Source organism: Oryctolagus cuniculus, chromosome 17 (genome assembly GCF_051225735.1).
Source record: "Oryctolagus cuniculus isolate XC-2025 breed Fujian yellow rabbit chromosome 17, ASM5122573v1, whole genome shotgun sequence".
In the NCBI taxonomy this organism is placed as follows: Eukaryota; Metazoa; Chordata; class Mammalia; order Lagomorpha; family Leporidae; genus Oryctolagus; species Oryctolagus cuniculus.
Genome location: NC_142883.1, coordinates 47,028,457 through 47,055,152, shown reverse-complemented (window position 1 = coordinate 47,055,152; position 26,696 = coordinate 47,028,457). Strand labels below are relative to the sequence as shown.

The 26,696-nt window shown below is 50.6% G+C and overlaps 1 protein-coding gene, 2 long non-coding RNA genes and 1 pseudogene across 5 annotated transcripts in view; 1 reads left to right on the top strand and 3 right to left on the bottom strand.

Moving 5' to 3' along the window:
- Positions 1-25,863, top strand: part of PITPNA (phosphatidylinositol transfer protein alpha) — a 46,465-nt gene extending 20,602 nt beyond the window's left edge. Inside the window, exons 5-12 of one of the 2 annotated variants that reach the window (XM_008270667.5) lie at positions 4,590-4,597; positions 5,571-5,645; positions 6,954-7,037; positions 10,772-10,849; positions 11,002-11,112; positions 12,308-12,430; positions 22,450-22,518; positions 23,420-25,863. In XM_008270667.5, the coding sequence (XP_008268889.1) occupies positions 4,590-4,597; positions 5,571-5,645; positions 6,954-7,037; positions 10,772-10,849; positions 11,002-11,112; positions 12,308-12,430; positions 22,450-22,494 (524 nt within the window). In that variant the 3' untranslated portion in view covers positions 22,495-22,518; positions 23,420-25,863. Of the gene's footprint in view, positions 1-4,589; positions 4,598-5,570; positions 5,646-6,953; positions 7,038-10,771; positions 10,850-11,001; positions 11,113-12,307; positions 12,431-22,449; positions 22,519-23,419 lie in introns of those variants that run through there. The other variant, NM_001171151.1, reaches the window with a different exon arrangement.
- LOC149121217 (uncharacterized) lies at positions 3,612-12,277 on the bottom strand. The gene is made up of 2 exons (XR_016223912.1): positions 12,168-12,277; positions 3,612-5,088 (listed from the first exon to the last, which is right to left on the bottom strand). It is a non-coding gene; the product is annotated as an uncharacterized LOC149121217 (long non-coding RNA).
- LOC138846121 (protein PBDC1 pseudogene) lies at positions 8,348-10,533 on the bottom strand (annotated as a pseudogene).
- On the bottom strand, positions 19,857-26,638 carry LOC138846184 (uncharacterized). Of its 2 annotated transcripts, XR_016223910.1 has the most exons (4): positions 26,469-26,638; positions 22,124-22,210; positions 21,913-22,020; positions 21,492-21,641 (listed from the first exon to the last, which is right to left on the bottom strand). It is a non-coding gene; the product is annotated as an uncharacterized LOC138846184 (long non-coding RNA). The 2 variants fall into 2 exon arrangements; XR_011383623.2 differs by lacking the exons at positions 21,492-21,641; positions 21,913-22,020 and adding an exon at positions 19,857-20,842.
- Between the last annotated feature and the right edge of the window lie 58 nt (positions 26,639-26,696).

The window sequence follows — 26,696 nt, the reverse complement described above, 5'->3', positions numbered from 1 at the left end:
CGCCGGCCAACCAAGCCGGTATTAAAGGCCAGGCAGTTTATCACCTTCATCACCTTAGACACCTGGTTATACAAAACACAGTGGATCTGTTTCTAAGGGTCTCACAAAAACTAATAAACCTCAGAATGCCAGTCTGTGAAGTTATATTGAAATACAACACTTTGGGCCGGTGCCTTGACTCACTAGGCTAATCTTCTGCCTGTGGCGCCAGCACCCCAGGTTCTAGTCCCGGTTGCCCCTCTTCTAGTCCAGCTCTCTGCTGTGGCCCGGGAGTGCAGTGGAGGATGGCCCAAGTGCTTGGGCCCTGCACCTGCATGGGAGACCAGGAGAAGCACCTGGCTCCTGGCTTCAGATTGGTGCAGCACTGGCCATAGCAGCCATTTGGGGAGTGAACCAATGGAAGGAAGACCTTTCTCTCTGTCTCTCTCACACTGTCTGTAATTCTACCTGTCAAATAAATAAATGAAAATCTCACAAAAAAAAAAAAAAAAGAAAGAAAGAAAGAAAGACAGACAGACACCACTTTGAGGCTGGCAGTGTAGCATAGAGGTCTAGGCCTCTGCCTTCAGTGCCGACATCCCATTTGGGTGCTGGTTTGAGTCCTGGCTGCTCCACTTTCTTCCCATTCTCCCACAAGGGTGCAAGCACCCAAAGATCCGGGCCATCTTCCACTGCTTTCCCAGGTCATAGCAGAGAGATGGATTGGAAGTGGAGCAGCTGGGATTCGAACCAGGATCCATATGAGATGCTGTCGCTGCAGACAGTGGCTTTACCAGCTATGCCACAGTGCTGGCCCCTGCTCCATTTTCAATCCAGCTCTCTGCTAATATTCCTGGGGAAGCAACAGAGGATGGCCCACATCCTTGGGTCCCAGTACCCACGTGGGAGACCCAGAAGCTCCTGGCTCTTGGCTGTGGACTGGCACAGCTCTGTCCACTGCTGCCATTTGAGGAGTGAACCAGCCAGTGAAGAATCTTGCTCTCTCGCTGTTGTCCTTCTCTCTGTGTATTGCTGCCTTTCAAATAAATAAATGAATCTTTACGAAATCCAAAATGGCTGGCACCGTGGTTCAATAGGCTAATCCTCTACCTGCAGCGCCGGCACACCGGGTTCTAGTCCCAGTCGGGGCGCTGGATTCTGTCCCAGTTGCTCTTCCAGGCCAGCTCTCTGCTGTGGCCCGGAAGTGCAGTGGAGGATGGCCCAAGTCCTTGGGCCCTGCACTCCACGGAAGACCAGGAGGAAGCACCTGGCTCCTGGCTTCGGATCAGCGTGGTGTGCTGGCCGCAGCGTGCCATTGGAGGGTGAACCAACGGCAAAGGAAGACCTTTCTCTCTCTCTCTCTCTCTCTCTCACTGTCCACTCTGCCTATCAAATCTAACATTACTGGTGACACCAGATATTCCCACTTGCTGATCAGGGCATTCTTTCCATGTGAATTCTTCTACACAGGAAACCACATAAAATGAGAATGACAGTTTACAGGGGCCAGCATTGTGGTGCAGCAGGCAAAGTCGCCACCTGCAGTTCCAGCATCCCATATGAACAGCAGTTTGAGTTCCCACTGTTCCACTTCCTATCCATCCCCCTGCTACTGTGCCTGGGAATGCAGTGGAAGATAGCCCATATGCTTGGCCCCCTGCCACCCATGTGGGAGAACCAGATGGAGTTCCTGGCTCCTGGCTTAGACCTCACCTGGCCATTATGGCCATTTGGGGAGTGAATCAGTGGATGGAAAATAACTCTGTCTCTTAATTCTGTCTTTCAAACAAATAAATTAAAAAAAAAGAATAGATAGTAATGTATAATGAAAAATATTCAAATAGTCATCTGGTTAAGGGATTAGATTGTATATCCATTAAGTAGCTCATTCTGTCCCTACAGAGGCCAAACTAGGAGAAGGTCTTGTAGAGAACAGGGATTGAGAATAAGGTGGTTGGCTGGAGAATCTCTCTCTTTAAAAAAAAAAAAAAAAAAAAAAAAAAGATTGATTTATTTAATTGAAAGATTTACACACACACAGAGAGGGCCTCCATCCTCTGGTTCACTCCCCAATTGGCCACAATGGCCAGAGCTGTGCCAATCCAAAGCCAGGAGCCAGGAGCTTCTTCTAGGTCTCCCACGCAGGTGCAGGGGCCCAAGAACTTGGGCCATCTTCTACTGCTTTTCCAGGCCATAGCAGAGAGCTGGATCAGAAGTGGAGCAGCCAGGTCTCCATCCGGTGCCCATATGGGATGCCGGTACTGCATGCTGCGGCTTTACCCGCTATGCCACAACGTCGGCCCCAGCTGGAGAATTTAATGCCAGTATCATCAGTCAGGTTGATATAGCTGGCCTCCAGGGACTGGTCTGCTGCATGGGCCACGTGCCCAGGCTGGGGCTCCTGCTCCTGTCCCAGTGCTGGGGGATTTCTGCCAAGCTGGCCTCCCTGGACTTCCCCTTTGATGGATATTATGCCCTTCATTTCCTTTCTTTTTTTTTTTTAATATTTATTCATTTTCTTATTTGAAAGGCAGAGTTGCAGAGAAAGAGAAGGAGGAAAAGACAGAGAAAGAGGTCTTCCATTTGTTTGCTCACTCCCCAAATGGCCACAATGACCAGGGCTGGGCCAGGCCCAAGCCAGAAGTCAGGAACTTCTTCCAGGTCTCCCATGTGGGTACAGGAACTCAAGCATTTGGGCCATCCTCTGCTGCTTTCCCAGGTTCATTAGCAGGGAGCTGGATTGGAAATAGAGCAGCTGGGACAACAAATGGCCCCCTTATGGGATACCGGTACTGCAGACTGTGGCTTTAACCCACTGCACCACAGCGCCGGCCCCCATCATTTATTTTTATTATTATTATATTTTCAGAAATATATTTTATTTTACTTTTTTAAATATTTTATTTATTTATTTGAGAGGTAGAGTTATAGACAGTGAGAGGAAGAGAGACAGAGAGGTCTTCCATCCACTGGTTCACTCCCCAAATGACTGCAACGGCTGGAACTGTGCCGATCCAAACCCAGGAGCCAGGTGCTTCTTCCTGGTCTCCCACGCGGGTGCAGGGGCCCAGGCACTTGGGCCATCTTCTACTGCTTTCCCAGGCCATAGCAGAGAGCCGGATTGGAAAATGAGCAGCCAAGACTAGAACCAGTGGCCATATGGGATGCTGATGGCGCAGGCGAAGATTAACCTACTGCGCCACAGCGCCAGCCCCTATTTTATTATTTTTTAAGGATTTTATTTATTAATTGAGGGGTAGAGTTACTGAAGTAAAGATCAAGAGGAAGAGACAGAGAGGAAGGTCCTCTATCTGCCAATTCACTCCTTAATGGCCATAATAGCTGGAGCTGCATCGATCTGAAGCCAGGAGCCAGGAGCTTCTTCTGCGTCTCCCACACGGGTACAGGAGCCCAAGCACTTGGGCCATCTTCTACTGCTTTCCTAGGCCATGATGGAGAGCTGGATTGGAAGTGGAGCAGCCAGGGCTTGAACTGGTGCCCATATTGGGTACCAGCGCCACAGGCATAGGTTTAGTCCACCACTGTGCCACAGTACCAGCCCCTTCATTTACTCTTTTAAATATGGAATTTTTCTTCAGGTTGAAGTCAGGACAGTGACTTCAGTATAAGCCTTTTTTTTTTTTTTTTTTTTTTAAGATCTATTTATTTACTTGAAAGACAGAGTTATGGAGAGACAGAGAGGGAGAGGTCCACCCTCCACTAGTTCATTCCCCAAACAAAACGGTCATGACGGCTGGAGCGGCGGCGGGTTTCCCACGTGGGTGCACGGGCCCAGGCACTTGCGGGATGCCGACCCCCAGGATAGGCGTCTCAGCTGCCATCTTGGTGCGAGCTCCCTCCAGGTGGCTCGCACTGGGCGGGGGAGTTACGGTCTGTAGGCGGTTTTAGGACCTGACGGATTGCAGTCGCATCCCTTAGGTTTTAGCCTCGGAGCTCACCTTGGTTTGAGTTTTGGATATAGGGAGGTTGCTATTCCCGTTAACCTTCCAAACGTGGCAGAGGCACACCCACCAGAAATTGAGACAGCTCCTGAACTCAGAAGGTGCTGAATGAGCCGGGTGCTTGTCTGTTCCCAGCGATAGGGGAGCTGCAGGCATTTTCTCTGATCAATAATTGAGCCGTGCTCTCGAGAAGGTCCTGTTACAATGAGCAGGAGTGCGGGGTGCGCCAGGTCTGGTTACAGTGAGAGGAAGCATACAGGAGCAGAGGACAGCGCCTGGGCCAGAGCCGCCTGCTCTGTGCCCCAGGAGGGTGCAGGTGGAGGTGTGGGGCGCCCAGGGACGCTCTGAGGACAGTGTGATCAGAGCCAGCCCCTTTCCTTGCCCAGCTGGAAAGAATCCCAGGAAGTCCACAGTGGTGTCACTTTAATTAAATTGCAGGTTGGTCTTTTGGGACTCCAGTGTGAGCGACACTTGAGGGTTGGCACGTTGACGTATTCCTTACTCACTGGGGCTCGGAGGTGATGACGGCGTGAGCTGTGGGGAATGGAGAATTCTTGGCTATTTGTGGTCCCCGGGGGTGGGCGCAAGTATTTATCCATGCTTATTAATCTTTTTCTCTCTTCTTTCCATGTCCCTGCCTTGGAGCAGTTATTACAGTAAGTATTGTCGGGCTTGCAGGTGGTTTATAAGAAAGGGAAGCTGAAACTGTGACTGCACTAGAGATGCTGGTTGGGAGTTGTTGACACTCAGTGGGCGTGGTGGCCTTCTGCCTCGAGCTGCGTCGGCACGTGGCTTCATGTAAGACATGTCAGCCCTCGGCATGATGCATTCGGCTGTCGGCAGGTCATGCCTGGCCGGGGTTTTACAGAGCTCTCAGTTCAGCTGAGCTGATTGTGACATCCCTTCCCAGGCTGGGCATCTGTTGACCCGCCGGGGGCACTGACCCTTGGCAAAATTCTGGATCTCTCTTCCACGGCCATCCCACGACCCTTGTCCCCCCTCTGCACCAGTGGGCATGTTCATCCAAGTGCCTTTTCCCTGTTGGTAAACGCAGTCAGTTCCTGGGAAACTCGGCTCCTGCTGAGGAGTTCGTGGGCTATGGGCGAAGGTGCTCCTCATTGGAGTCGTTTCAATGTTTGAAGAAACACTAGGGGACGGAGGGGGTAAGCAAATTCTCAGGTGGGGAACAGTGCGGGGGAAGGATAGGTGTGAGGGTCGAGTTGCTAAGGAAGAGACCTTCAGCGGGGCTGGTGTTGGGCTGCTTGGTGAGGAAGTCTCCCAGAGCTCTCTCCACCAGCTCGCGGCCGTTAGCACCCTGTGCATCAAATGCTATGCGGGGCTGCTGCAAAGTCAGTCCGACCTGATTCTGAGGCCTGCTCCGTGAGGGGCTCTGTATCCTGTTTTGCACTTCCACTCTCCTCACTGTAAGGTGAGGGTGATGCTACAGACCTCACAGCTGTGAGGAGGGTCGGATTGGGAGAGAGCAGGCCTAGCACATCGTGGGCCCCACTCCAGTCAGGCAGAGGCGGGTGTCTCGCAGCAGCCCAGGATCCAGTAGTGGGAGACGGTTCCTCTCCAGCTGTGTGCCTGGTGACTGACTGTGGGGTATTTTTTTCTCTTCTCTTCCAGAATGAGTACATGAAAGAAGACTTTCTGATTAAAATTGAAACCTGGCACAAACCAGATCTTGGCACCCAGGAGAATGTAAGTAGTACTTCCCAAGAGCCCCAGGACTTCCGGGTCCAAGAGCTAGGTGTTAAGGCCGTGCCTGATTTACTTGGCAATGGGGTCCTCTCTCTGGCCCTCTTTTGCCTGGCCAGGAGGATAATGGCCTCTGCTTAGACTTGTCCTGCCAGCCTGGGGTGCTCTGTTTGTGATTTGCAAAATGTCATCTCTAAGACACCTTAACAGCCTTCACGTAGTGCTCAGATTGGCCTAAAATGCACAGAGGAGCTGTGTTTTGAAAACATCAGAATTACAGCTTCTTTAGAGCACAGTCTGCTGTGATTCCCCAAATTTAAAATACTTGTCCTTTACCCGGGCCATTCCTCCCCTGAGAGTCTGTCAGGCGGTTCCTTTCTCACGTGTGTGAGATAACATACATACAGGAGGATCCATTGCAGCACTCTTTGTGTGGCCAAAGATGAAACACATCAGAGCCCAGCAGCAGAGAAACCGCAGTGCAGCCAAGTAGCGGCACACTGTGCACTCATCAGGAAGGAGCGATGATACATTGCTCAGTGAGAACTCGTTTTGATGTGCTTGGATTCGGTGTGGGTAGAATCTAGGGACAGTAGGGACTGGGAGACAAGCAAGAGCAAGAGCCACACACACAATTATACCCTTTTGGACATTTGGAATTTGTTTCCTGAATTTTGTATTGTGCTGTGTACAACCTGACCACAGTAAGGAGTATGTGGTTGAACAGGCAACAGGCCCAGGAGTGTTTCCAGTGTTTACAAAGAGGAAATAACTACAAGGACACAATGTAAGTGCTGTAGGCCCTGAGGACATCTGGACCTGCTGAAGTGGTGCTGAGCCCGCAGAGTCAGCACATCTGTTCTCCGAGTTGTGACTGCTTAAAATCCGTTCTCCCATGCCCGTGGAGCATTTCATACAGATACTTGGGACCAGCAGTGTTTCAGACTCTGGAATATATGCATAGACACAATAACATGTCTTGAAGATAGGCCCCAGGTCTAAACACAGTTCATTTGTGTTTCTTATACATATAGCCCAAAGGTAATTTTATGCACACGTTTCTCCTCACACCTGTGTTTTGACTGTAACCTGTTATGGGAGGTCAGATGTGGAGTTTTCCATTTGTGCCATCATGGTGGTCTGCAAAATATTTTGAGTTTGGGAGCATTTCAGATGTATTGGGAATGTTAAGCCTGTATCTAATTCTTTACCAGTAACAATCTTAACCTGTGGCTGTGGGAACAGCTCTTCCTAGCCAACTATTCTGGGGACTGAGACAAAACTGCACAGTGGTCTCACTTCTTCCTGCAGGTACATAAACTGGAGCCCGAGACATGGAAACATGTGGAAGTCATATATATAGACATTGCAGATCGAAGCCAAGTACTTAGCAAGGTAGGAACTCTAAAGATGTGAGTGGCCTTGCGATGTAGAAATGACTTTAAACGTCAGAGAAACCAGGGAGCCAAACCCAGCTGGGCTGGAGAGGAAGTTGTCTCTGGTGAAGATTGTTTATATATTTTTTTTACAGTTAGTATTCGAATTTCTTTGTCTTGTCTTGGAGATACCATAAGGAAAATAGTGACCCAAATTGATGTGTCCTGTTTGGCCTCTGGGAATTACTACCTGACAGTGTAGTAGGCAGGGTGTTTCACCTGTTGAAATAATGCTTAGCCCAGAAAACCAGAGCACGAGTTCTCAAATTGATTTTTCCAACCTAGTAGTTAAAAAACATTTCCTGGGGCTGGCGTTCGGCACAGTGGTTAAGACACCACGTGAGATGCAGCATCCCATATTAGAGTGCCTGATTCGAGTCCCAGCCACTCTGCTTCCGGTCCAGCTTCCTGCTGTTGGACACTCTGGGAGGCAGCAGGCGATGACTTGAGTACTTGGGTCCCTGCTGCTGAATTGAATTCTGGGCTCCTGGCTTAGACCTAGCCCAGCCTTGGGTTGTAGGCGTTTGGGGAATGTACCAGCAGATGAAAGTTCTGTCTCTCTGTCTCTGTCTCTGCTTTTCAAATAAAATGAAAGTGAATAATCTTCATTGTGTTTGGAACACTCTCTTAGGTTCTCTGATCTCCGGGTGAGGGGTACAGGCTGTGTGACAAGTGCCCTGCCCTCGAGGAGGTGGGGACTTCTCAGAGTAACAGATACTGTGGCAGGAGCCTGGAGAAGGACCTCCACTGTCAGAGCACAGCGTGGTGAGAGCAGGTGCCAGGCCTGTCCTGCCCGCTTACTCTGGTGCTCCCAGGAAGGCTGTGTTCAGGAAGTGAAGGGGTTCGTTCCTCCTCAGTCATTGCTATTCTTGTTTACAGAGGCTTTGTTGGAGTTAGGAAACAGGGGTTTAACTCTGCCCATTGATGCATTGATAGGGAGAAGCATTTGTTGTATCCCAGGGGTGTGGTACTTTTTCCTCTGATTGCTCTGCACACTTAAAATAGTCTTGATTTGTGCATTTCCAAAAATAAATGAAACTGTCTTTGGCCTCTGTGTCCAATATCCCCACCTCCACTCTTAAAAGGTTGGTAGGTTTTTTTGTTGTTGTTTTTAAGAACTGAAAGTCATTATTTACAAATTTTCTTACTTGAGCAGCAGTGAGAGTTAAGAAACAATATACCAACAGTCAACTAAAGCCTCACTAATAGTCTTTAAGCCAGTTCATAAAACAACTAGAGCAGCTCCTGACTCTTAGGCTAGAGAGAGGTCTCTCTGAGCACCCTTCAGTTGCACAAGGATACACATTTATAACCAGAGGGGTGTGTGCAAACAGCACGGTGGCATTTGGCTCAGCTGTTGTAGCCTCTGAAGCACTGTTTCCTGTTCACCGTACATAGCTGTTTCCCACTTCAGATTTCTTTGTCGCTTCTTTCTCTTTCTCCTTCTCCAGCAGCTCCCTCCACTTCTCCTCCACTGTTGGCTCCTTTCTCTCCTTTGTCTCTCGGCTTTCTCTTGCTGTCCTCCACTGACCCCTGCTTTCTCTCATTCTCTGTGCTGAACACCAACTAAACTTCCTTGTTACAACCTTCCTGGTTCTGAGCGACTTCAGTAGCCAAAAACTATTCTGGGGGCAAACATGGTGTTTTCCTCAGTGTAACCCTGAGAACGATCTAGTTGCAGCAAAGGACCATAGTCAAGTCTTCCACAATCCCTTCCAACTTCAAGGAGAATGGTCTCTACTTCTCTTCTGCCGGTTCTGACTTGAGTTGTTCTGGGTCCAATACTTCTACCTTGAGTTTCTCAAATTTTTTGGAACTCAGAGCAGATTTGGTCAAGCGTTTTGGTGAGTTTCAGGTACTGGGGGTCAACTGATGGAACCAGCTTGTGGTACACTGAAGCATGCTGCATTGCTCTCCTGGCCCGAGCCATGTCGGGGTCTGGATTGTTGCCGGAAGACTGCTGGGAGAGAGAGAGCGTGTGCCACGGAAACCAAGTCGTCCGTTCCACTACCAGCCTCCTTGCTGGTGCCCAGGAAGTGTTGCTTCACGGGTGGATCTCAAAAACCGTTTTTGCTGAAGCCCAGCATTCACAGTAAAGTGAATGTATCAGAAGTGTGCGACTTGACTTCCCAGACTGAGTACCAGCGAAAAGTGATTCTCTGCGTACTCTGTCAGCTCTGGTGGTTATTTTTTTTTTTTTTTTTTTTTTGACAGGCAGAGTGGACAGTGAGAGAGAGACAGAGAGAGAAAGGTCTTCCTTTGCCGTTGGTTCACCCTCCAATGGCCGCCGCTGCAGCCGGCGCACCGCGCTGATCCGATGGCAGGAGCCAGGATCCAGGTGCTTTTCCTGGTCTCCCATGGGGTGCAGGGCCCAAGCACCTGGGCCATCCTCCACTGCACTCCCTGGCCATAGCAGAGAGCTGGCCTGGAAGAGGGGCAACCGGGACAGAATCCGGCGCCCCGACCGGGACTAGAACCCGGTGTGCCGGCGCCGCAAGGTGGAGGATTAGCCTATTGAGCCACGGCGCCGGCCAAAGCTCTGGTGGTTCTGTGTGAGTGGAGGGAGGCAATGGTAGGGAAGGTGTGTTTTTTCAAAGCACACACTGATATTTTAGCTTTGGGAAATAAGGAAAGAGTGATTTATGGTCTTGGGGTTTTTTTTCCCTTAGTATTTATTTATTTATTTGAAAGAGTGAGTGAGTATCAAAGAGCCAGACAGATATTTCCCATATGCTGGTTCATTCCCTGAATGCTTGCATCCGCCACTGTGGACTAGGCCAAAGCCATGAAGCCCAAAACTCAGTTTGGGTCTCCCACGTGGGTGCCAGGGACCCAAGTATTGTAGCTGTCACTGCTGTCTCCCAGGGTGTGCATTAGCAAGAGGCTGGGAGTGGGGGCAGAGCTGGGACCCAAACCCATCACTCTCATTCGGGATGTGATAGAGGATGCTGACGTCCCAAGTGGTATCTTGACTGCTGTTCCTAGCACTGGCGCCTGTCTTCATTATTTCTGTTAAGTAGATGCTGTAATGAGTTTGCTTTTGCTTAGCCCACCTGCAGCCGAAAATTAACCTGTTGTTGTAGTTAATTAACACAGAGAATGAAGTGCGTTATACATCAGTGACACGAGACTGACAAGAGGGTAGGTTCTATACATGGAACATCTCTAATAATGATTTTATTTAACCAGCCAGAGGGAGAGGGTACTGGGCGATTTCAGAGGTGCCAGTTGTTCTCACCTCTCTAGCTGTTTTACAACCATCTGTAGAGAGTTGTTAAAAACTTTAAAAATCCCTGCTGTCTCCACGTGCAGATACTCTTATCACTGGGTTCCAGAGGGGGTGGCCTAGAAATCTGTATTTTGAAAAACCCATGCCAGGCGTTTGAATGCTCAAGTTGGAAATGTCCGTCTGAGCCTGGGACTGTCCGGGCTCTTTCAGTCTGCAGCACTGTCATCCTGGCAAAACTGAAAACCAGCCCTGGCAGGGGAAATCACAAAGCTTTTTTCTGAGGCCAACGTAAACAGTTCTACCTCTTGTTTGTGACATTTTCCCATATGAGCTATGCACCAGCAGCCTCAGAACTGGTGGGCAGTGTACACTAATGAGAAATCTGATCTCCCCTTATTCCTCCCTCTCTCTCTTTCCTTCTCTCCCTCTCTCTCCTCCAACCCCAACTCTGTAATTTTTCTCAGGATTACAAGGCAGAGGAAGACCCCGCAAAATTTAAATCTATCAAAACAGGCCGAGGACCCTTGGGCCCAAATTGGAAGGTGCAGTTCACACCCTCACCACCAGGGGACTCCACATGGTGTGGGTGGGCTGCTCCCTATGGAGAAGGGGAGTGGCTGGGGCTGGGCTAAGGGACACCCTGAGGTCTGCCCTCTTAGTCACAGGCTTGCCTGTGGGTATGTTTCTAATGCAGCAAGAACTTGTAAATCAGAAAGACTGCCCTTATATGTGTGCATACAAACTGGTTACTGTCAAATTCAAGTGGTGGGGCCTGCAGAACAAAGTGGAAAACTTTATACATAAGGTAAGTGACCGAGGTAAGGCCTTCCCAGTGGCCTCCTTGTGTATGTATGGGGTGGGGGGTGGCCAACATGAGAAAATCATACAACCCACGTAACCTGGGCCCTAGGGTTGCCGACATTAGAACGTTTCTTAGTTTGATCTCCTAAACCCTGATTTCCTCGCTCTCGTGTCCATGCAGGGGCACCATGTGTGACAGGGAGGGAAACTGAGGCAAGAGAAGGAAATAGGAAGGGACTTGCGAAGATAGAAGTATAAACAAAACCCAATGTCTCTTTTCTGGAAGCCAAAAGGCCAAATGCCCCAGTGCCCTGATGGCTCGATTGGCCAGACCTAAGGCATTTCATGACCTTTTCACTCTCTGATTGTTAGCGCCTCACTCTCGGGCCACGTCGCATAGCTCCTGGCCAGTTGTAACCCAGTGTTAGGCACTGGAGACAAGGAGGAAATTGGCTTGGCTTGGCTGGGAGGCCGTGTACTGCCTGTCTGGGTAGTACTTTGGACAATGCATGTGGGAGTGGAGAGTAGGAAGGCAAGGACCTGGTCCAGGTTCTTTTGAGCTTCAGGCCGGCCGTGAATTGAATGGAGCTCACACAGACAGTAGCAGCAAAGGCGTATTACAGGAGAAGAGAGAGAGCAGCAGCAGGCCAAGACTCACAGCTGGACTGAGGCTGAGGCTCCAGACCCCACATGTGACAAAGGCCGAGTTTTTATATGGGGGAAGGGCCTTGGTGTGGCTTTGAAAACCCCTGGTGTGGAGGTCTCTGGCTGTTTCTTATCTACTTAGAGCTTGCACATGTGCAGTTTTTTTCCTCAGCTTCCCCAATCAGCCCTTTTTTGTCACTTGCCTCAAGGTCTCGGATCAGGGAGGCAGAGAGGGAGAGAAAGAAAGAAACTATGATGAATTTTGGAATTTGCTTTTCTCAGTTCCCCCAGTTAACCTTCAGCTGGCTCTTGTCTAAATCGGGCCCCGCTGGGAGGTAGAGTGCGTCCTTTCCTGGGGCCCCCCTCCCACAGGAAGCTCCACCTGTTGGGTGTATGAAGGCAAAAGTCACTGACCTGCGGCTGATCCCGAGAAGCTAGCCAGGCGGCACTCCTCCCGCTCCCCCAGCGAAGTCTGGGGATCACCCGAGATCTGGAGGGAGGGTTGTTGAGTGGCCTTCACCTTCTGTGCCCTAACTTGCTTCTCCTTTTTATAGCAAGAGAGGCGTCTGTTTACAAACTTCCACAGGCAGCTGTTCTGTTGGCTTGATAAGTGGGTTGACCTGACCATGGACGACATTCGAAGGATGGAAGAAGAGACGAAGAGACAGCTGGATGAAGTGAGTGCAGATGGACCCACGGTGTTAAGGAGATTGCCATGCTGGCCCACTCTGCCGGGTGCACTGGCTGTAGTTGTAGGACCATGTCCGCGTCTGCCGTGGGGAAGATACAGTGCCAGGTAGAACAGCCACTCCCAGGAGAACAGCCTGCGCCCGTGAGTCCACAGTGTGGCTGAGGTCGTGGCGTGTCCACAAAGGCACATGTGGCGCCAGGTGCCGTGTGCCCAGTGAGCCAGCCACCAGCACTGATTCTCAGAGCCCAGGTGGCAGGTGACCCTGGACGGAGGCAGGCTGGGCTGGTCTGTGAGCCCCATGCTCGCTGCCCACAGGGGACAGCAGCAGCCCAGGCAGAAGCGAACACTCTAGAAGGTTGCTCTGAGCTGTTCTGAGAGTCTAGAGCTTTTGGCTTTGGGGGCCTGAGCGTAGACTGCACACTGCTGCCCACTTGAGGCTGCTTCACCAAGAGGCCCCCAAGGGGAGACTCAGTGACAACCGCCAGCACGCTGCAGGAAGGGTGTGGCAGTGACGCCCCTCAGACGAGGGACGGGGCCCTGAGCGCCCAGCGCCGCGCTGCTTGCCGGGATGTAGTCAGGGTAACAGCCCGGGGCTGCCTGGCCCCAGACCACAGCTCTCACTCACTTGCATCTGCTCCTCCCTCTGAATGCTGTTTGGGGCCCTCCTGCTCTCTCGGAGCTAAAAACAGGGCAGGAAGCTCTGTTTCATAAGAGCTGCTATCTATTTCTCACTCCTTGCCCTGGCTAGGGCTTGGCATGGAGCCTGAGAGTCCAGCCCAGGCCTCGCTTTGCAGCAGCCCTGTCCAACTCTAGGAGGGCCCCAAGGGAGAGCCAGGCTTGGTTGCTGCACACATGTTCCCTGCGTTGTGGTGCTGGTCAGGGTCCAGGAAACTGGCCCCACAGGGTTCTGTCTTGGCCATCTGGGACGATACTTTCCCGGCTGACTCACCGCCGCGTTCTGAGCCGAGTTAGTTCCTGTTGAAGGCGGATGTTTTGGTGTTAGCTGCATTGGGCAGTAAGGCGGGAGTTGGGGTGCAATTCCTGATTCTGTGGATTCTTGGGAAGTGACAGAGTTCAGTGTCCAGGGCTCCGGCAGCTCAGACTGTGGAAGAGAGGCTTGAGTCTTGATCACTCTTGTTCCAAAAGAGAGGGAAAGAGGTAACAAGTGGAGGAAGGCAGGCTTTCGCTGGAGTTGAGTGTGGAGCTCCAGTTCCGCTGCCGCCGCGCCCCCAGCCATCAGAGCCGCGTCTGCTGGCAGGGAGAACTCACCAGAGGATCTACTGGATCTGCCTTCCTCAGGGCCCAGTTTTGAGAGCCCTCGGGGAAGGGAACTCTTTCTTGCACCCCACCCTCTGTTTAGTCTCCATTTTGTGGAGGAGCAGGCCAAGTCCTGAGACCAGCCCTGTCCTCCAGGATTGCTGCTGATGCAGAAAACTCTGGGAAATTGGGCTGCTAAAGCTTATTTTCAGTAGAAGAAAAGGCAAAACCAGGCCTATGTCATTGTCAGACCTGCTTTGACCTCTTTAGCAACTATAGACAACCTAATGTGTGCTAGCTGTACCCTAGGCTTGTTGGAAGTTTCTTTGTTTTTTTCTTTTCTCTTTCCAAAAATGTATTTCTGTCTGTCTCTCTGTCTGCCTTTCAAATATTTTATTTTATTTTATTTATTTATTTTTTTGACAGGCAGAGTGGACAGTGAGAGAGAGAGACAGAGAGAAAGGTCTTCCTTTGCCGTTGGTTCACCCTCCAATGGCCGCCGCGGCCGGCGCGCTGCGGCCGGCGCACCGCGCTGATCCGATGGCAGGAGCCAGGAGCCAGGTGCTTTTCCTGGTCTCCCATGGGGTGCAGGGCCCAAGCACCTGGGCCATCCTCCACTGCACTCCCTGGCCACAGCAGAGGGCTGGCCTGGAAGAGGGGCAACCGGGACAGAAACCGGCGCCCCGACCGGGACTAGAACCCGGTGTGCCGGCGCCGCTAGGCGGAGGATTAGCCTAGTGAGCCGCGGCGCCGGCCTGCCTTTCAAATAAATTAAATAAACTAGCTTCCTGCTCCCTGGGAGGCAGCGGTGGTGGCTCAAGTGGTTGGGTCCCTGCCACCCATGTGGGAGACCTGGATTGAATTCCAGCCTCCTGGTTTCTGCCTGGCCCAGCCCTGGCTGTTTTTGACATTTAGGGGAATGAACCAGTAGATGGGAACTCTGTCTGTCTCTGAGTGCCTTACAAATAAATATGTGGGGCTGGCATGGTGCTGCAGCTGGTTAAGCTGCTGTTTACAATTCCTGCACCCCATATTTGAATCCTAGTTGCTTTGCTTCTGATCCAGCTCTCTGCTGGTGTACCTGGGAGAGCAGCAAGTGACTTCCCCAGTGCTTGGACCCCTGCACTTATGTGGGAGACCAAGTTGGAGTTCATAGCTCCTGCCTTCACCTTGGCCCAGTTCTGTCGATGGTAGTCATTTGGGGAGTGAACCAATGGATGGAACATGTCTCACTCTGACCTTCCCTCTCTCTCTTTGTTACTCTGCCTTTCAAATAAATCTTTTTTTTTTTTTTTTTTTTTTTTTTTTTTTTTGACAGGCAGAGTGGACAGTGAGAGAGAGAGACAGAGAGAAAGGTCTTCCTTTGCCGTTGGTTCACCCTCCAATGGCCGCCGCTGCAGCCGGCGCACCGCGCTGATCCTGGCAGGAGCCAGGAGCCAGGAGCCAGGTGCTTTTCCTGGTCTCCCATGGGGTGCAGGGCCCAAGCACCTGGGCCATCCTCCACTGCACTCCCTGGCCATAGCAGAGAGCTGGCCTGGAAGAGGGGCAACCGGGACAGAATCCAGCGCCCCAACCGGGACTAGAACCCGGTGTGCCGGCGCCGCAAGGTGGAGGATTAGCCTATTGAGCCACGGCGCCGGCCCTCAAATAAATCTTTACAAAAGCAAACATATATATATATACATATATACACACACATATATAGTACATATATGTAAGTATACATATACATATATGCACATCATACATACACACACGTTTGTTTTTTCTAGTCTTTTTTTAAAATTATTTTTTAAAGATTTATTTATTTAGGGCTGGCGCCGTGGCTCACTATGCCTGCGGCGCCGGCATCCCATATGGGCGCCGGGTTCTAGTCCTGGTTGCTCCTCTTCCAGTCCAGCTCTCTGCTGTGGCCTGGGAAGGCAGTGGAAGATGGCCCAAGTGCTTGGGCCCTGCACCCCATGGGAGACCAGGAATAAGCACCTGGCCCCTGGCTTTGGATCGGCGCAGCACTGGCTGTAGCGGCCATTTGGGGGTGAACCAACGGAAGGAAGACCTTTCTCTCTGTCCCTCTCTCTCTCTCTCACTAACTCTATCTTTCAAATAAATTTTTTTTAAAATATTTATTTATTTAATTGAAAGGCAGAGTGACAGAGAGAGAGAGGGAAAAAGAAAGAGATCTTCCATCCACTGGTTCATTCCCCCAGATGGCTGCAGCAGCCACTGTTGGCTGAGCCAAACTGATGGAGTTCCTGGAACTCCATCCAGGTCATTTACATGGGTGCAGGGGCCCAAGCACTTGCGCCATCTTCCATTGTTTTTTCCCAGGCAATTAGCAGGGAACTGGATTGGAAGTGGAGCAGCCAGGACACAAGCCATTGCCCGTATGGGATGCTGGCATCACAAGTGGTGGCTTTACCTGCCACACCACAATGTCAGCCCCCTAGGAAAAAAAATATTTTTAAGATTTATTTGAAAAAGTTACAGAGAAAGAAGGAAAAGGAATCTATCTTCCATTCACTCCCAAAATGGCTGCAACAACCATGGCTGGGCCATGTCAAAGCCAGGAGCCTGAAATTCCATCTGGGTCTCTTAAGAGTGTGGCAGGGGCCCAGGTGTTCGTGGTTCTGCTGCTGCCTTCCCAGGCATGTTAGCAGGGAGCTGGATTAGAAGCAGAGCAACTGGAACTTGAATCAGAGTTCCAAAGCCAGGGTTGCAAGCAGCAGCTTAACTGCTGCACCGCAGCTCAGCCCCTGGGAAACTCTTCCAGTGTTAATTATTCCTCTCTAATGTTGAGTAAAAAATGTTTAAAGCATTTCTTGTTCTCTGTTCTTTTTTTTTTTTTTTTTTTTTTTTTTTTTTTTTTTTTTGACAGGTAGAGTTAGAGAGAGAGAAACACAGAGTTATAGACAGTGAGAAACATAGAGAAGGTCTTCCCTCTGTTGGTTCACTCCCATAATGGCTGCTGCGGCCGGCGCACCGCGCTGATCTGAAGCCAGGAGCCAGATGCTTCTGGTCTCCCATGCGGGTGCAGGGCCCAAGCACTTGGGTCATCCTCCACTGCACTCCCTGGCCACAGCAGAGAGCTGGCCTGGAAGAGGAGCAACCAGGACAGAATCCGGCGCCCCGACCGGGACTAGAACCCGGGGTGCTGGCGCCGCAGGCGGAGGATTAGCCAAGTGAGCCACGGTGCCGGCCTCTGTTCTTTTTTAAATACATCTTTTTTTCTGTGTGAAGGTAGTTTGCTTTTTAGCTCTCTCTGTTCCCTGAATATTGTTTGTTTCCTCTGAGCTCCTTTGTGCAGCATGTGTTGGACCCTGTGGTTTGTAGGGGTGGCTTTCGGCAGGTCAGTAGGTGGGCTCCATGGCAGGGTACTCAGGTGGTAGGCAGGCGGCTTCTTATTTGGCCGAGAGAGAACTTCCCAGTGTCTTGCTCCAGGAACAAGATAGGCCGCCAGCGTCTGGGCACCAAGCTGGAGGGGCCTTGGCAGGTTCCCCTGCCATCAACTGTTCTGATTCAGTCCTCTCATATCCTGCACATGCCCACCTCTCCCATAGCTGAGCCAGAGTCACGAGCTGAGGCTTCCCTCGGTGCCTCCAGAGAATGAACCTGCTGCCTTTTGTTGTGGCTGGAAGCAGGCCTGTTGATTGACTTCCGGAGCAGAGGGAGGGAACACCAGGGCCTAACTGTTCTTTCTGGACTTTGAAGCAATCACCTGTTTTCTCCCACCTTCAGAGGTACTCGGGGCTCCCAGTTCCTGAGCCTTTGGGGAAACTGCAGCACAGGTCGTTCTGCTGCTTAACTGTCTGCTGCTCAGTTCCTCTTTCCGTCTTCCAGAATGTTCCATCTCAGCCCTGCTGCCATTTCCTCTCTCGTTTTTATGGTTTTATATCTTTTTTGAAAAAAAAAAATTCCTTTAATATCATTTTAGTATGATTTGAGGGGAATTAGACAAGTGCATGTATTCAACCTGCCAAGATTAGCTATAAGTTTGCAGTAGGAATTACAACTCTTTTTTTTTTTGCAAGATTTATTTATTTATTAATTTTAAAGGCAGAATTAGAGAGGCAGCGGCAGAGGCAGAAAGAGAGAGAGAGAGAGAGAAAGAGAGAGAGAGAGAGAGAGATTTCATCTGTTGGTTCACTCCCTAAATGGCTGCAATGGCCAGAGCTGTGCCAATCTGAGAACCAGGAGCCAGGAGCTTCCTCCGGATCTCCCACGTGGATGCAGGGGCCTAAGAACTTGGGCCATCTTCCACTGCTTTCCCAGGCCATAGCAGGGAGCTGGATCGGAAGTAGAACACCCTGTACTTGAACTGGCGCCCAAATGGGATGCCGGCACTGCAGGCGACAGCTTTACCCATTACGCCATTGCACTGCCGCAGGACTCTTATTCTTGAAACCCATGCATAGTAATCTGTCTTCCTCTTTTTCTCTGTAACTCTGCCTTTCAGATAAATAAATCTCTAATAATAATAATAATAACAAAGAGTCCCACCCCTAGCAGGGGGTGGGCGTTTGGCACAGCAATTAACATTGTTCAGGATACCTACATCTATATTGGAGTTTCTGGATTCAGATCCCAGCTCTGCTCCCAATTCCAACTAATGTGCACCCTGGGGAGTACATTAGTAAGTAGTTGGGTCTCTGCTACCCACATAGGAGATCCAAATTGAGTTCTGGGCCAACCCCAGCTGTTGCAGGCATTTGGGGAGGGAACCAGCAATGGAAGATCAATATGTCTGTTTTCTCTGTACATCTGTCTCTGCCTTTCAAATAACATTTTTTAAAAATAAATCATTTTTAAAAAAATAAAACAAAAACCCTGGGCCTTTGATTGTTAACTCTGTAGACAGTGAGCCAGGGAAAAGGGAATTCCCATTTTAAACGTGTTTAAGAAAATCTGTTTGCCTGTATCCTGGACTCGGGACTTGTGTACACTATCATTTCCCGATGTTGGATTTTTGTTGATGTTTCTAGGTTTTCATTATGATGAAAATCTTTGTAAACGTATAGTGTTCTTTTAAACTGGTAATCAGGATGATTTCCTTAAAATGAATTCCCACAAATGAAATGAAGGAGTTTAAGGCTTGCGCCTGACATTGTGGTGTACCTGGTTAAGTCGCAGCCTTCAGTGCATCCCATAAGGGCACCAGTGCACGCCCGGCCACTCCACTTCTGATCCAGCTCCCTGCTAATGTGCCTGAGAGGCTGCAGATGATGGCTCTGATACTTGGGTTTCTGCTACTCATGTGGGAGACCAGGATGGAGTTCCTGGACTGGCTTTGGCTGTTACAAGTATTTGGGAGAATGAACCAGCAGATATTAAGAACTTTCTACCTTCCAAATAAAATGGAAAAAAATTTAATTAAAGAAAATGATGATTGGAGTTTCTGTTTTCATGTTCTTTAACTGTAGTTGCAGCTTACCTTGACTAGATCCAAGGAGCACCACAAACATCAGATAAACCCCTCATGTCCTGTGGGCCCCAGGAAACAGGGACTAGACATTCTTGAGCGGTCCATTATGAGAATGAGATAACGAGGTGTATTTCAGTGACGGCCTCTGGAGGAGGCAGAAGGGGAAGCTAACATGCTCTTTGATAGGAAGTTGGAACTGTTTCAGAGTGAGAAAACAGAACCTAGTTATACATTCATTAGTAAATGAAAGTGGCAGTGAACCCTCCAGGATCCAGGTGAGGCCCAAGGTGTGTTCTCAAGATAGTAAATTTGAAATTGTATTTGATATATATTGAAAATGTATGGGCTGGCGCCGCGGCTCACTAGGCTAATCCTCTGCCTTGTGGCACCGGCACACCGGGTTCTAGTCCCGGTCGGGGCACTGGATTCTGTCCTGGTTGCCCCTCTTCCAGGCCAGCTCTCTGCTGTGGCCCGGGAGTGCAGTGGAGGATGGCCCAAGTGCTTGGGCCCTGCACCTGCATGGGAGACCAGGAGAAGCACCTGGCTTCTGCCTTCGGATCAGCGCAGCGCGCCGGCCGTGGCGGCCATTGGAGGGTGAACCAACGGCAAAAAGGAAAACCTTTCTCTCTGTCTCTCTTCTCTCACTATCCACTCTTCCTGTCAAAAAAAAAAAAAAAAAAAAAGAAAAGAAAATGTATGTAAATGGTTATTAGTAAGCAGACATTCAGTGAGCAGGTTTTTTTTGTTTAAAAAATTTTTATTCCAGAAGAGTTTCAAATACAGAAAATCGGCAAGAAGACTGCTGAGAACCCGCACACCCCCTTTGCCTGTGGACTGCACTCCCTAGAGCAGGACAGGCCCTGGGTCACGCTGTGCCGGTCCACACAGCTCTCAGTCTGGAGCAGCCCTCAGGGTCTCCTGGACTTCCAGCCTGCAACATTTTTCAAGTTATAGGCTGGTCATTTTGTGGAAAGTCCCTGCATTCGGGTTAGTGTGATGTCTCTGCATGATTAGACCCAGTTGATGTACTTTAGGCCAGACCTTTACAGATCCAGTGTCCTCCTGGTATTCTTTCTGTCATGCCTAGTGGTGTCACAGCTGTTGTCACGTGCGGCACAACGTTTTCCAGGCTTGTCTTGTTTTGTCCATGACCTGGGCCTGGGCCTGGCTGTATCTCAGGGAACCCTAATGGACAGTGGTGTTTGGAAACCAAGATCTAGGAAACTTTCACGTCTATATTTTTAGAGGTATTCAGAAAAGTGTGGTTCCACAGAAGCTATAGGAGATGGGCTTCCCAGGTTGAGCTAAGAACCTGCTCAAAGGTTGAGACTGGGAGTAAGCGCACACTCACTGCCTTTATTTTTTTTGACACGCAGAGTTAGACAGTAAGAGAGAAAGAAAGGTCTTCCTTTTTCCGTTGGTTCACCCCCCAAACGGCCACTATGGCCGGTGCACCATGCCAATCCAGGTGCTTCCTCCTGGTCTCCCATGGGGTGCAGGGCCCAAGCACTTGGGCCATCCTCCACTGCCCTCCCGGGCCACAGCAGAGAGCTGGCCTGGAAGAGGAGCAACCAGGACAGAACCCGGCGCCCCAAATGCCAAATGGGACTAGAACCCAGGGTGCCATCGCCACAGGCGGAGGATTAGCCTAGTGCGCTGCGATGCTGGCCACAATTGCTGCCTTGCTTTCAGAAAGACTCTTCTGCTTGGAGTGGAGGATCTCTGCTGGGGACAATGGAAAGTGATATATGTTAGGACTCACCTGTGGTCCATCTCTCGTAGATTCTAGTTCATCAGGTCTGAGGCCCAAGGATCCACCAGTGCTCCCAGGCATTTATATTGATCAAGTTTGAGGAAACCTTGGCCATTTGGTATAATTATGATCATCACTGTCAGGAACAATGACTTTTTTTTTTTTTTTTTTTTTTTTTTTTTTTGACAGGCAGAGTGGATAGTGAGAGAGAGAGAGACAGAGAGAAAGGTCTTCCTTTGCCGTTGGTTCACCCTCCAATGGCCGCCACGGCTGGCGCGCTGCAGCTGGCGCACCACGCTGATCCAAAGCCAGGAGCCAGGTGCTTCTCCTGGTCTCCCATGGGTGCAGGGCCCAAGCACTTGGGCCATCCTCCACTGCACTCCCGGGCCACAGCAGAGAGCTGGCCTGGAAGAGGGGCAACCGAGAAAGAATCCGGCGCCCCAACCGGGACTAGAACCCGGTGTGCCGGCCCCACAGGCAGAGGATTAGCCTAGTGAGCCGCGGCGCCAGCCTAGGAACAATGACTATTAGAACCTCAGGAGAGGACCACCAGCTTCTGCATGGCCTTACTAACTATTATGTGGGCAAGGGGAGCAATAGAAATTGGTTTGAAATGTGGGAGAAAATGTATTTTGAAAATGTCCCCTGTGCGAAATACAGCAGTGCTCAAGTTTCAGTGACCAGAAAGTAACTCTGAAAGGCACTGTAGATTACCACTGCGGGTTCTTCAGGGCCCGTGTTCACATCTCCTGAGCTATAGGACAGTGTCTGGAACAGAGAGAGATCACAGGTAACAGTCCTGAGTGTCTACCACAACCAGTGCTCTGCTCCAAGTGCCCTACATGCTATCTTTTCTAATCTTTACAACATCATGAATCATGATCTATGTTACTGTCTCTACTTTATTATTACAGAAAGCAAGATTAGCGGGAAGACAAAATAAAGAAGCGCTTCCCCTTAGTCATCCTGTCCCATCAGACACATAGTAATGTATGTGTCCTCCGCCCTGCCAGATACAGATTCTGATTTTATGACTCACCTATGGTCCAGCTCATGTAGATTGTAATTCATCAAATCTAATTCCCGTGAGTCCACAAGTGCCACAGGCAATCATTGTGATTGGCTTTGAGAAAACTGTCCAGAAAGACTAAGACACTGGGTATAATTATCGTCATATCACTCAGGAAGAGTGATGTGGTCAGGGCCTCTGGAGGACAAGGACAATCCCCTGCCCCACCCAAGCCCCTTACCTTGGTCTTGCTGATGACTGTGAGGGGAGGTGACCCTCCAGCCTTGTAGAAGTTCCCAGCACAGAAGGATTGCTTCATACATATCTGCTGTATAAACGAAAGAAAGAGTGGCCCGAGAATTAACCCCAACAGTGATGCAGACATGATGAATAGGGGATCAGTAACAGCCATAGATGGCATGGCTTTGCTTTAGGAAGGGAGAATTCTATCCTGATTTCCTGCTTTGTGCACAGAAAAATGCCCCATCCTGTTTTGGCTGGATGAGAAGGCAGCTTTATTTATGGTGGACCAAAAACCTTCCATTTTTCCTGCTTTTTCTGTTCCAGATGAGACAAAAGGACCCAGTGAAAGGAATGACAGCGGATGACTAAAGGCACCTCTCCCCCTTCTGCACTGTATGTACCGAATTTCTCACTGCGCATGTCATAGGAGCTAAAACCAGCCTGAGTCCTCAAGGCCCCAGCAGCTCACCATGGAGTCTGAGAACATAACTTCATTCCTCTAGTAATGACTGCCACACTACGTAAAACACATTATGAGGATTAGGACATCCAGGGACATGTTTATAAAGATCTGTCTGGGTAGACACACGGACAGGGTGGTAAAAACCTGGGGCAGGGGCGGGGAGAGGAGGGTTGATGCAGAAGCAAAGTTCACCAGCAGCCCGAGCTGTCACACTGCAGCTGGCAGGCTGGGGTGCCACCTGTGACCTCCACATCAGAGCCAGGCTCCCAAACACTGGTGTTCCCTGCCCTGCCCTTGGAAGACTTGCTGGCCAGACACCTTCTCTTGGCACTCATTGTTGTGTCTGGTGCTTTTTTCCCTCCTTGGTCCTGTGTAGTAGCTGTCCCCAGCAGGAAGCGTTTCTGCCCAGATCTTAGGACCAGGATGTCCCTGTTCCCCAGGGCCCTGTCACCTCCACCATCATTCCAGCAGCTGAATGCTCTTAATCATGGAAAGAAGCCTGGCCCTGCTCCCCATTAGCCTTGTTTTTATCAAATAAAAAACGACTGTCCTCGCACTAAGGCTGATGAGGCCCGAGGTCTCCCCAGCAGTGATGGCAAGCTCTGCTCTCTGCGTCATGCTCTTAGAGCAGCTTCTGGGGGACAGGAGGGTGGGGCTAGGTGGATTGTGAGGCCAGCTTCCCAGTCACCCTGGGCCTTAGTCATACCCCCTTCCACACCAGCTGGCATCCCTCCTCCCTTTAAAGTTCCCCCATTCAAGATGATTTCCTGTGTGTTTCTGTTTTCCCTGCTGCTTCCTTAATAATCCTTAATAATCGTCTTTCTCTCCTAGTTTTGCAAGACAGTGGTCAACAGGAAGGCCCAGCAGCTCCACCCTCCCGAGTGACAGGCCATCTTCGGACGCAGCCTTTCTGTGCCCATTCTTCAGGCAACTTTCGACCCCTTCTGTAGCTAATTCTAGATGTCCTTTAATATTGTGAACAAATAGACCGCCTGGTATTACAAAGCCCGTGTGTGCGGGAGCCTGCTCCTCTGAGATATGTGACGTGTAGGTGCTGTATTTACAGCTCCTCCCTCTCTCTCCATTGTGTTCTGACCCGTTTCTCTGTGTGCCCCCCCCCACCTTTATTTCCAAGTGACATTTTTAGTCTTTCAAAATAGCTGCCTTTTGTGATGTGGTGACTGAAGTTCATTTGTTTTCGACCTTGGGATAATCTGAGGTATCTTGCTTCCTGGGCAGGTCTTTGCAATTTTGAGTGCTCACCTGGGGAGAGAGGATGAGTTAGAAATACAGTTTTCCCCTAGTTCCACAAAAGAGCAATGTGGCTTCCTAACTCTGACCTCTGCTCCCAGTAACCCACTGTTTATAGAGTGCTCTAAGCACCAAGGAAGTACCCAAGGCCAGCATCTCTGCTGTAGAAAATTTAACAAATACAAAACTCCCAGCCCCAGGCATTGCATCTCTGATTACTACTCTTAGGAACAACTGTGGCTTCTAGGCCCCCCTGTTGCCCACTCTGTAGGACTCTCTCTGTAGAGCCTACAGAGCACCCCGGTCAGCTCTCCACCTGGAGGGAGCTGTCCAGTGCGGCCCCTAGACGTGAGTCTGCCCCATATATATCGATCAGTCTGACCCCGAGGAGCTCTGTATGTCCACGCTCCTCTTCCCTTTCGGGCTGGTGCTGCCACTCAGCAATAATGCTCTTTTCTCTGTGCTTTCTTAGATCCCTGTCCTCTGTCTTTGAGGTTGGTTAGGATGCAAGAGTCCTGATCTTTCCATGCTGCACAAATGAGCATGCAAAAAGCTTTTTTCCAGAACACGTTCTGTCTCGCCTCCAGTTGCTGGAAAGGAATGTGGGAATCGAGAACTCAGCTCGGCCTGCTCCCATGCTGAGTTCTGTCCTGGACAATCAAAAGCAAATAGTGACCATAGTATAGACCTCTGCCGAAGCAGGCTGGTGAAGAGTGCAGGCTCCAGAGGAGTAAAAGCTGCTCCCATCTCCTACGACGTGGCAGGACCTGAGTGTGCCTCGCTGGTGGGGGAGTCTGAGCCAGCTGTGGTCTCCCCTGACATTCCCAGACCTTGTGAAGTATGTCAGCTTGAGTGTGCGCTCCAAGCCCAGCCTGGCCGGGGCCCGGGGCTGAGAGACCAGATCTGCTGGGGAGTGAGACGTGGGATGGCATAATTGATCCTTATGTTTGCCTTACTCATTTCTAAGTGCAATAAGGGAGTGTCTCACAGGACTGCACCTGTGCCATCCTGGTGGCTGCTTCCCTGTGGGTCTCCTGGGCAAAGGTGGACAGACTTGGACCCCTCAGCATGGTTAGCTCTGACCTTCACTGAGGTCCCTCTGGGACCAGGAGATGCCCTGTTACAGTCTCCTCACCTTGTGGGGCACTGCAGCTGCTTATTAGCATCTCAACGCTGGTAGCATTTATCTGACTGGGAAAGTTGGAGAAGAGGCATTCCTACTGGAGAGAAATGTAAATGTTTTCCTACAAGCTCTGTATTAGCTATTAATTATACTTGTGCTTAAAGATGTTCCTTCTTCATTCATCACTAGGTGAAGTCCAGATGTGGGTCATCCTGGAAAACACAAACATATTCTAGGCCTCGGTGGCTTACGTGGCCTGAGGGTCAGCAGGTCTGTCTCCTTCCTTCAACTATTTGAGATCCACACATATCATGTCAGTGCTTGGGGTGGGGCGCTTGTGTCTCTGACCACTCGCACGGCTCCCCGTTGCCCCAGTTTGAAAGCATCCCACTGAGCTGAGCTAGCATTCCTGGGGTCAACTTGGCTATGGGGCCCCTGCCCACAACAGCATCAAGGAAGAAGTCACTGGCCTGCTCTGCCCTCGGGACAGTGTTGCTGCTGGGCAACAGCCTTGGCTACTTTTAAATACCCCGCCCCCAGCCCGGAAACTGACAAGCACTCAAAGGGGCTCAGCTCCAGGAGAGCACCCCAGGGGGTGCCGCACCCCTCCGAGCAGCTGCCTCTGCAGCAGGGGTGCTGGGCTCTGGTCCTCTCACCAAGGTTGGAGATGAGGTCGGTTTTGAGGTCCCCTGTATTACCTTCCCAAGTTCTCCTTTTACAGTCCCTACTGGGACGCCCTGACATTTTGGTTGGTTCCTAGTGCTCCTTCTTTTACAAACTACACTTTGTAGAACTGATTAGATTACCTTGTTTATTTAATGTGGGTTTGTGCCTTTTTGTCTCAATCTTCCAATACAGGTATATTGGGAAAAAACAGCAGTCTAATAAAATCCTAGACAGAGCTGTCTGGAGTCCAGCTAATTATTGGTGATGTTTTGATGCCCATTTTACAACTTAGATAGTCTCAAACTCTTACTGATGTCCCCCATTTTACCAGGGCAGGGTAAGGAAGAGGTTCAATGATGTCTCTTAAATTGCACGGGTGAATTTCCATAAATTAAGACGACCTTTGTCAACGCACTTGACACAGCTCGGCTGAATGTGATGCAGCCATGTTCTGCCCGTTCCCACGGCGCTTCCCGCTCCCCACACCTCCCCGTTCACTAGCCAGCAGAACAGTTCAGACAGCTCTGAACCTGGCTGCGGGGCCTGCGGACCGATGCAGCCCGTTTCTTAGATTGTGTGCACCTCCATCCCCGCCCCCTTAGACTGAGCCAAGGAGTGAACTCGCAGTGAATCTTGAGCGCTGTCCGTCATCTCTGTGGTGCCTGGTCTTCAGTGCAGACCAAATAGAAGCAGTGACTTATTTTCCCTGAGTCCAGGAACCCGGAGGCGTCCCGTGTGTAACAGGCAAACCAATGAGTTTGAAAAGCGAAGGCCACTTGAAGGTGGAATAGATTAGAACCAGGAATGGCCGTGCGAGCGCGGCGTGGAGCCGGGGGTTACCTGCGGTTGGGGGACCCGGGTCATAGGCGGGACAGTGGCTACGTGGCCGAGCACGTCTCTGCGTGGCGGGAAGCTGGAGGACAGCACAAAACCCAGGCCCGCAGACAGACCCCGAGCGAGGCACCGGCGGCCCCGAGACGCGGGCGCGGCAGCGACTTCCGCCGGAAGACGGCCCTCCCGCCGCCTCGCGCGAGGCGGGCCCGGGTGCCGGCGGCGGGGCAGTGTTAC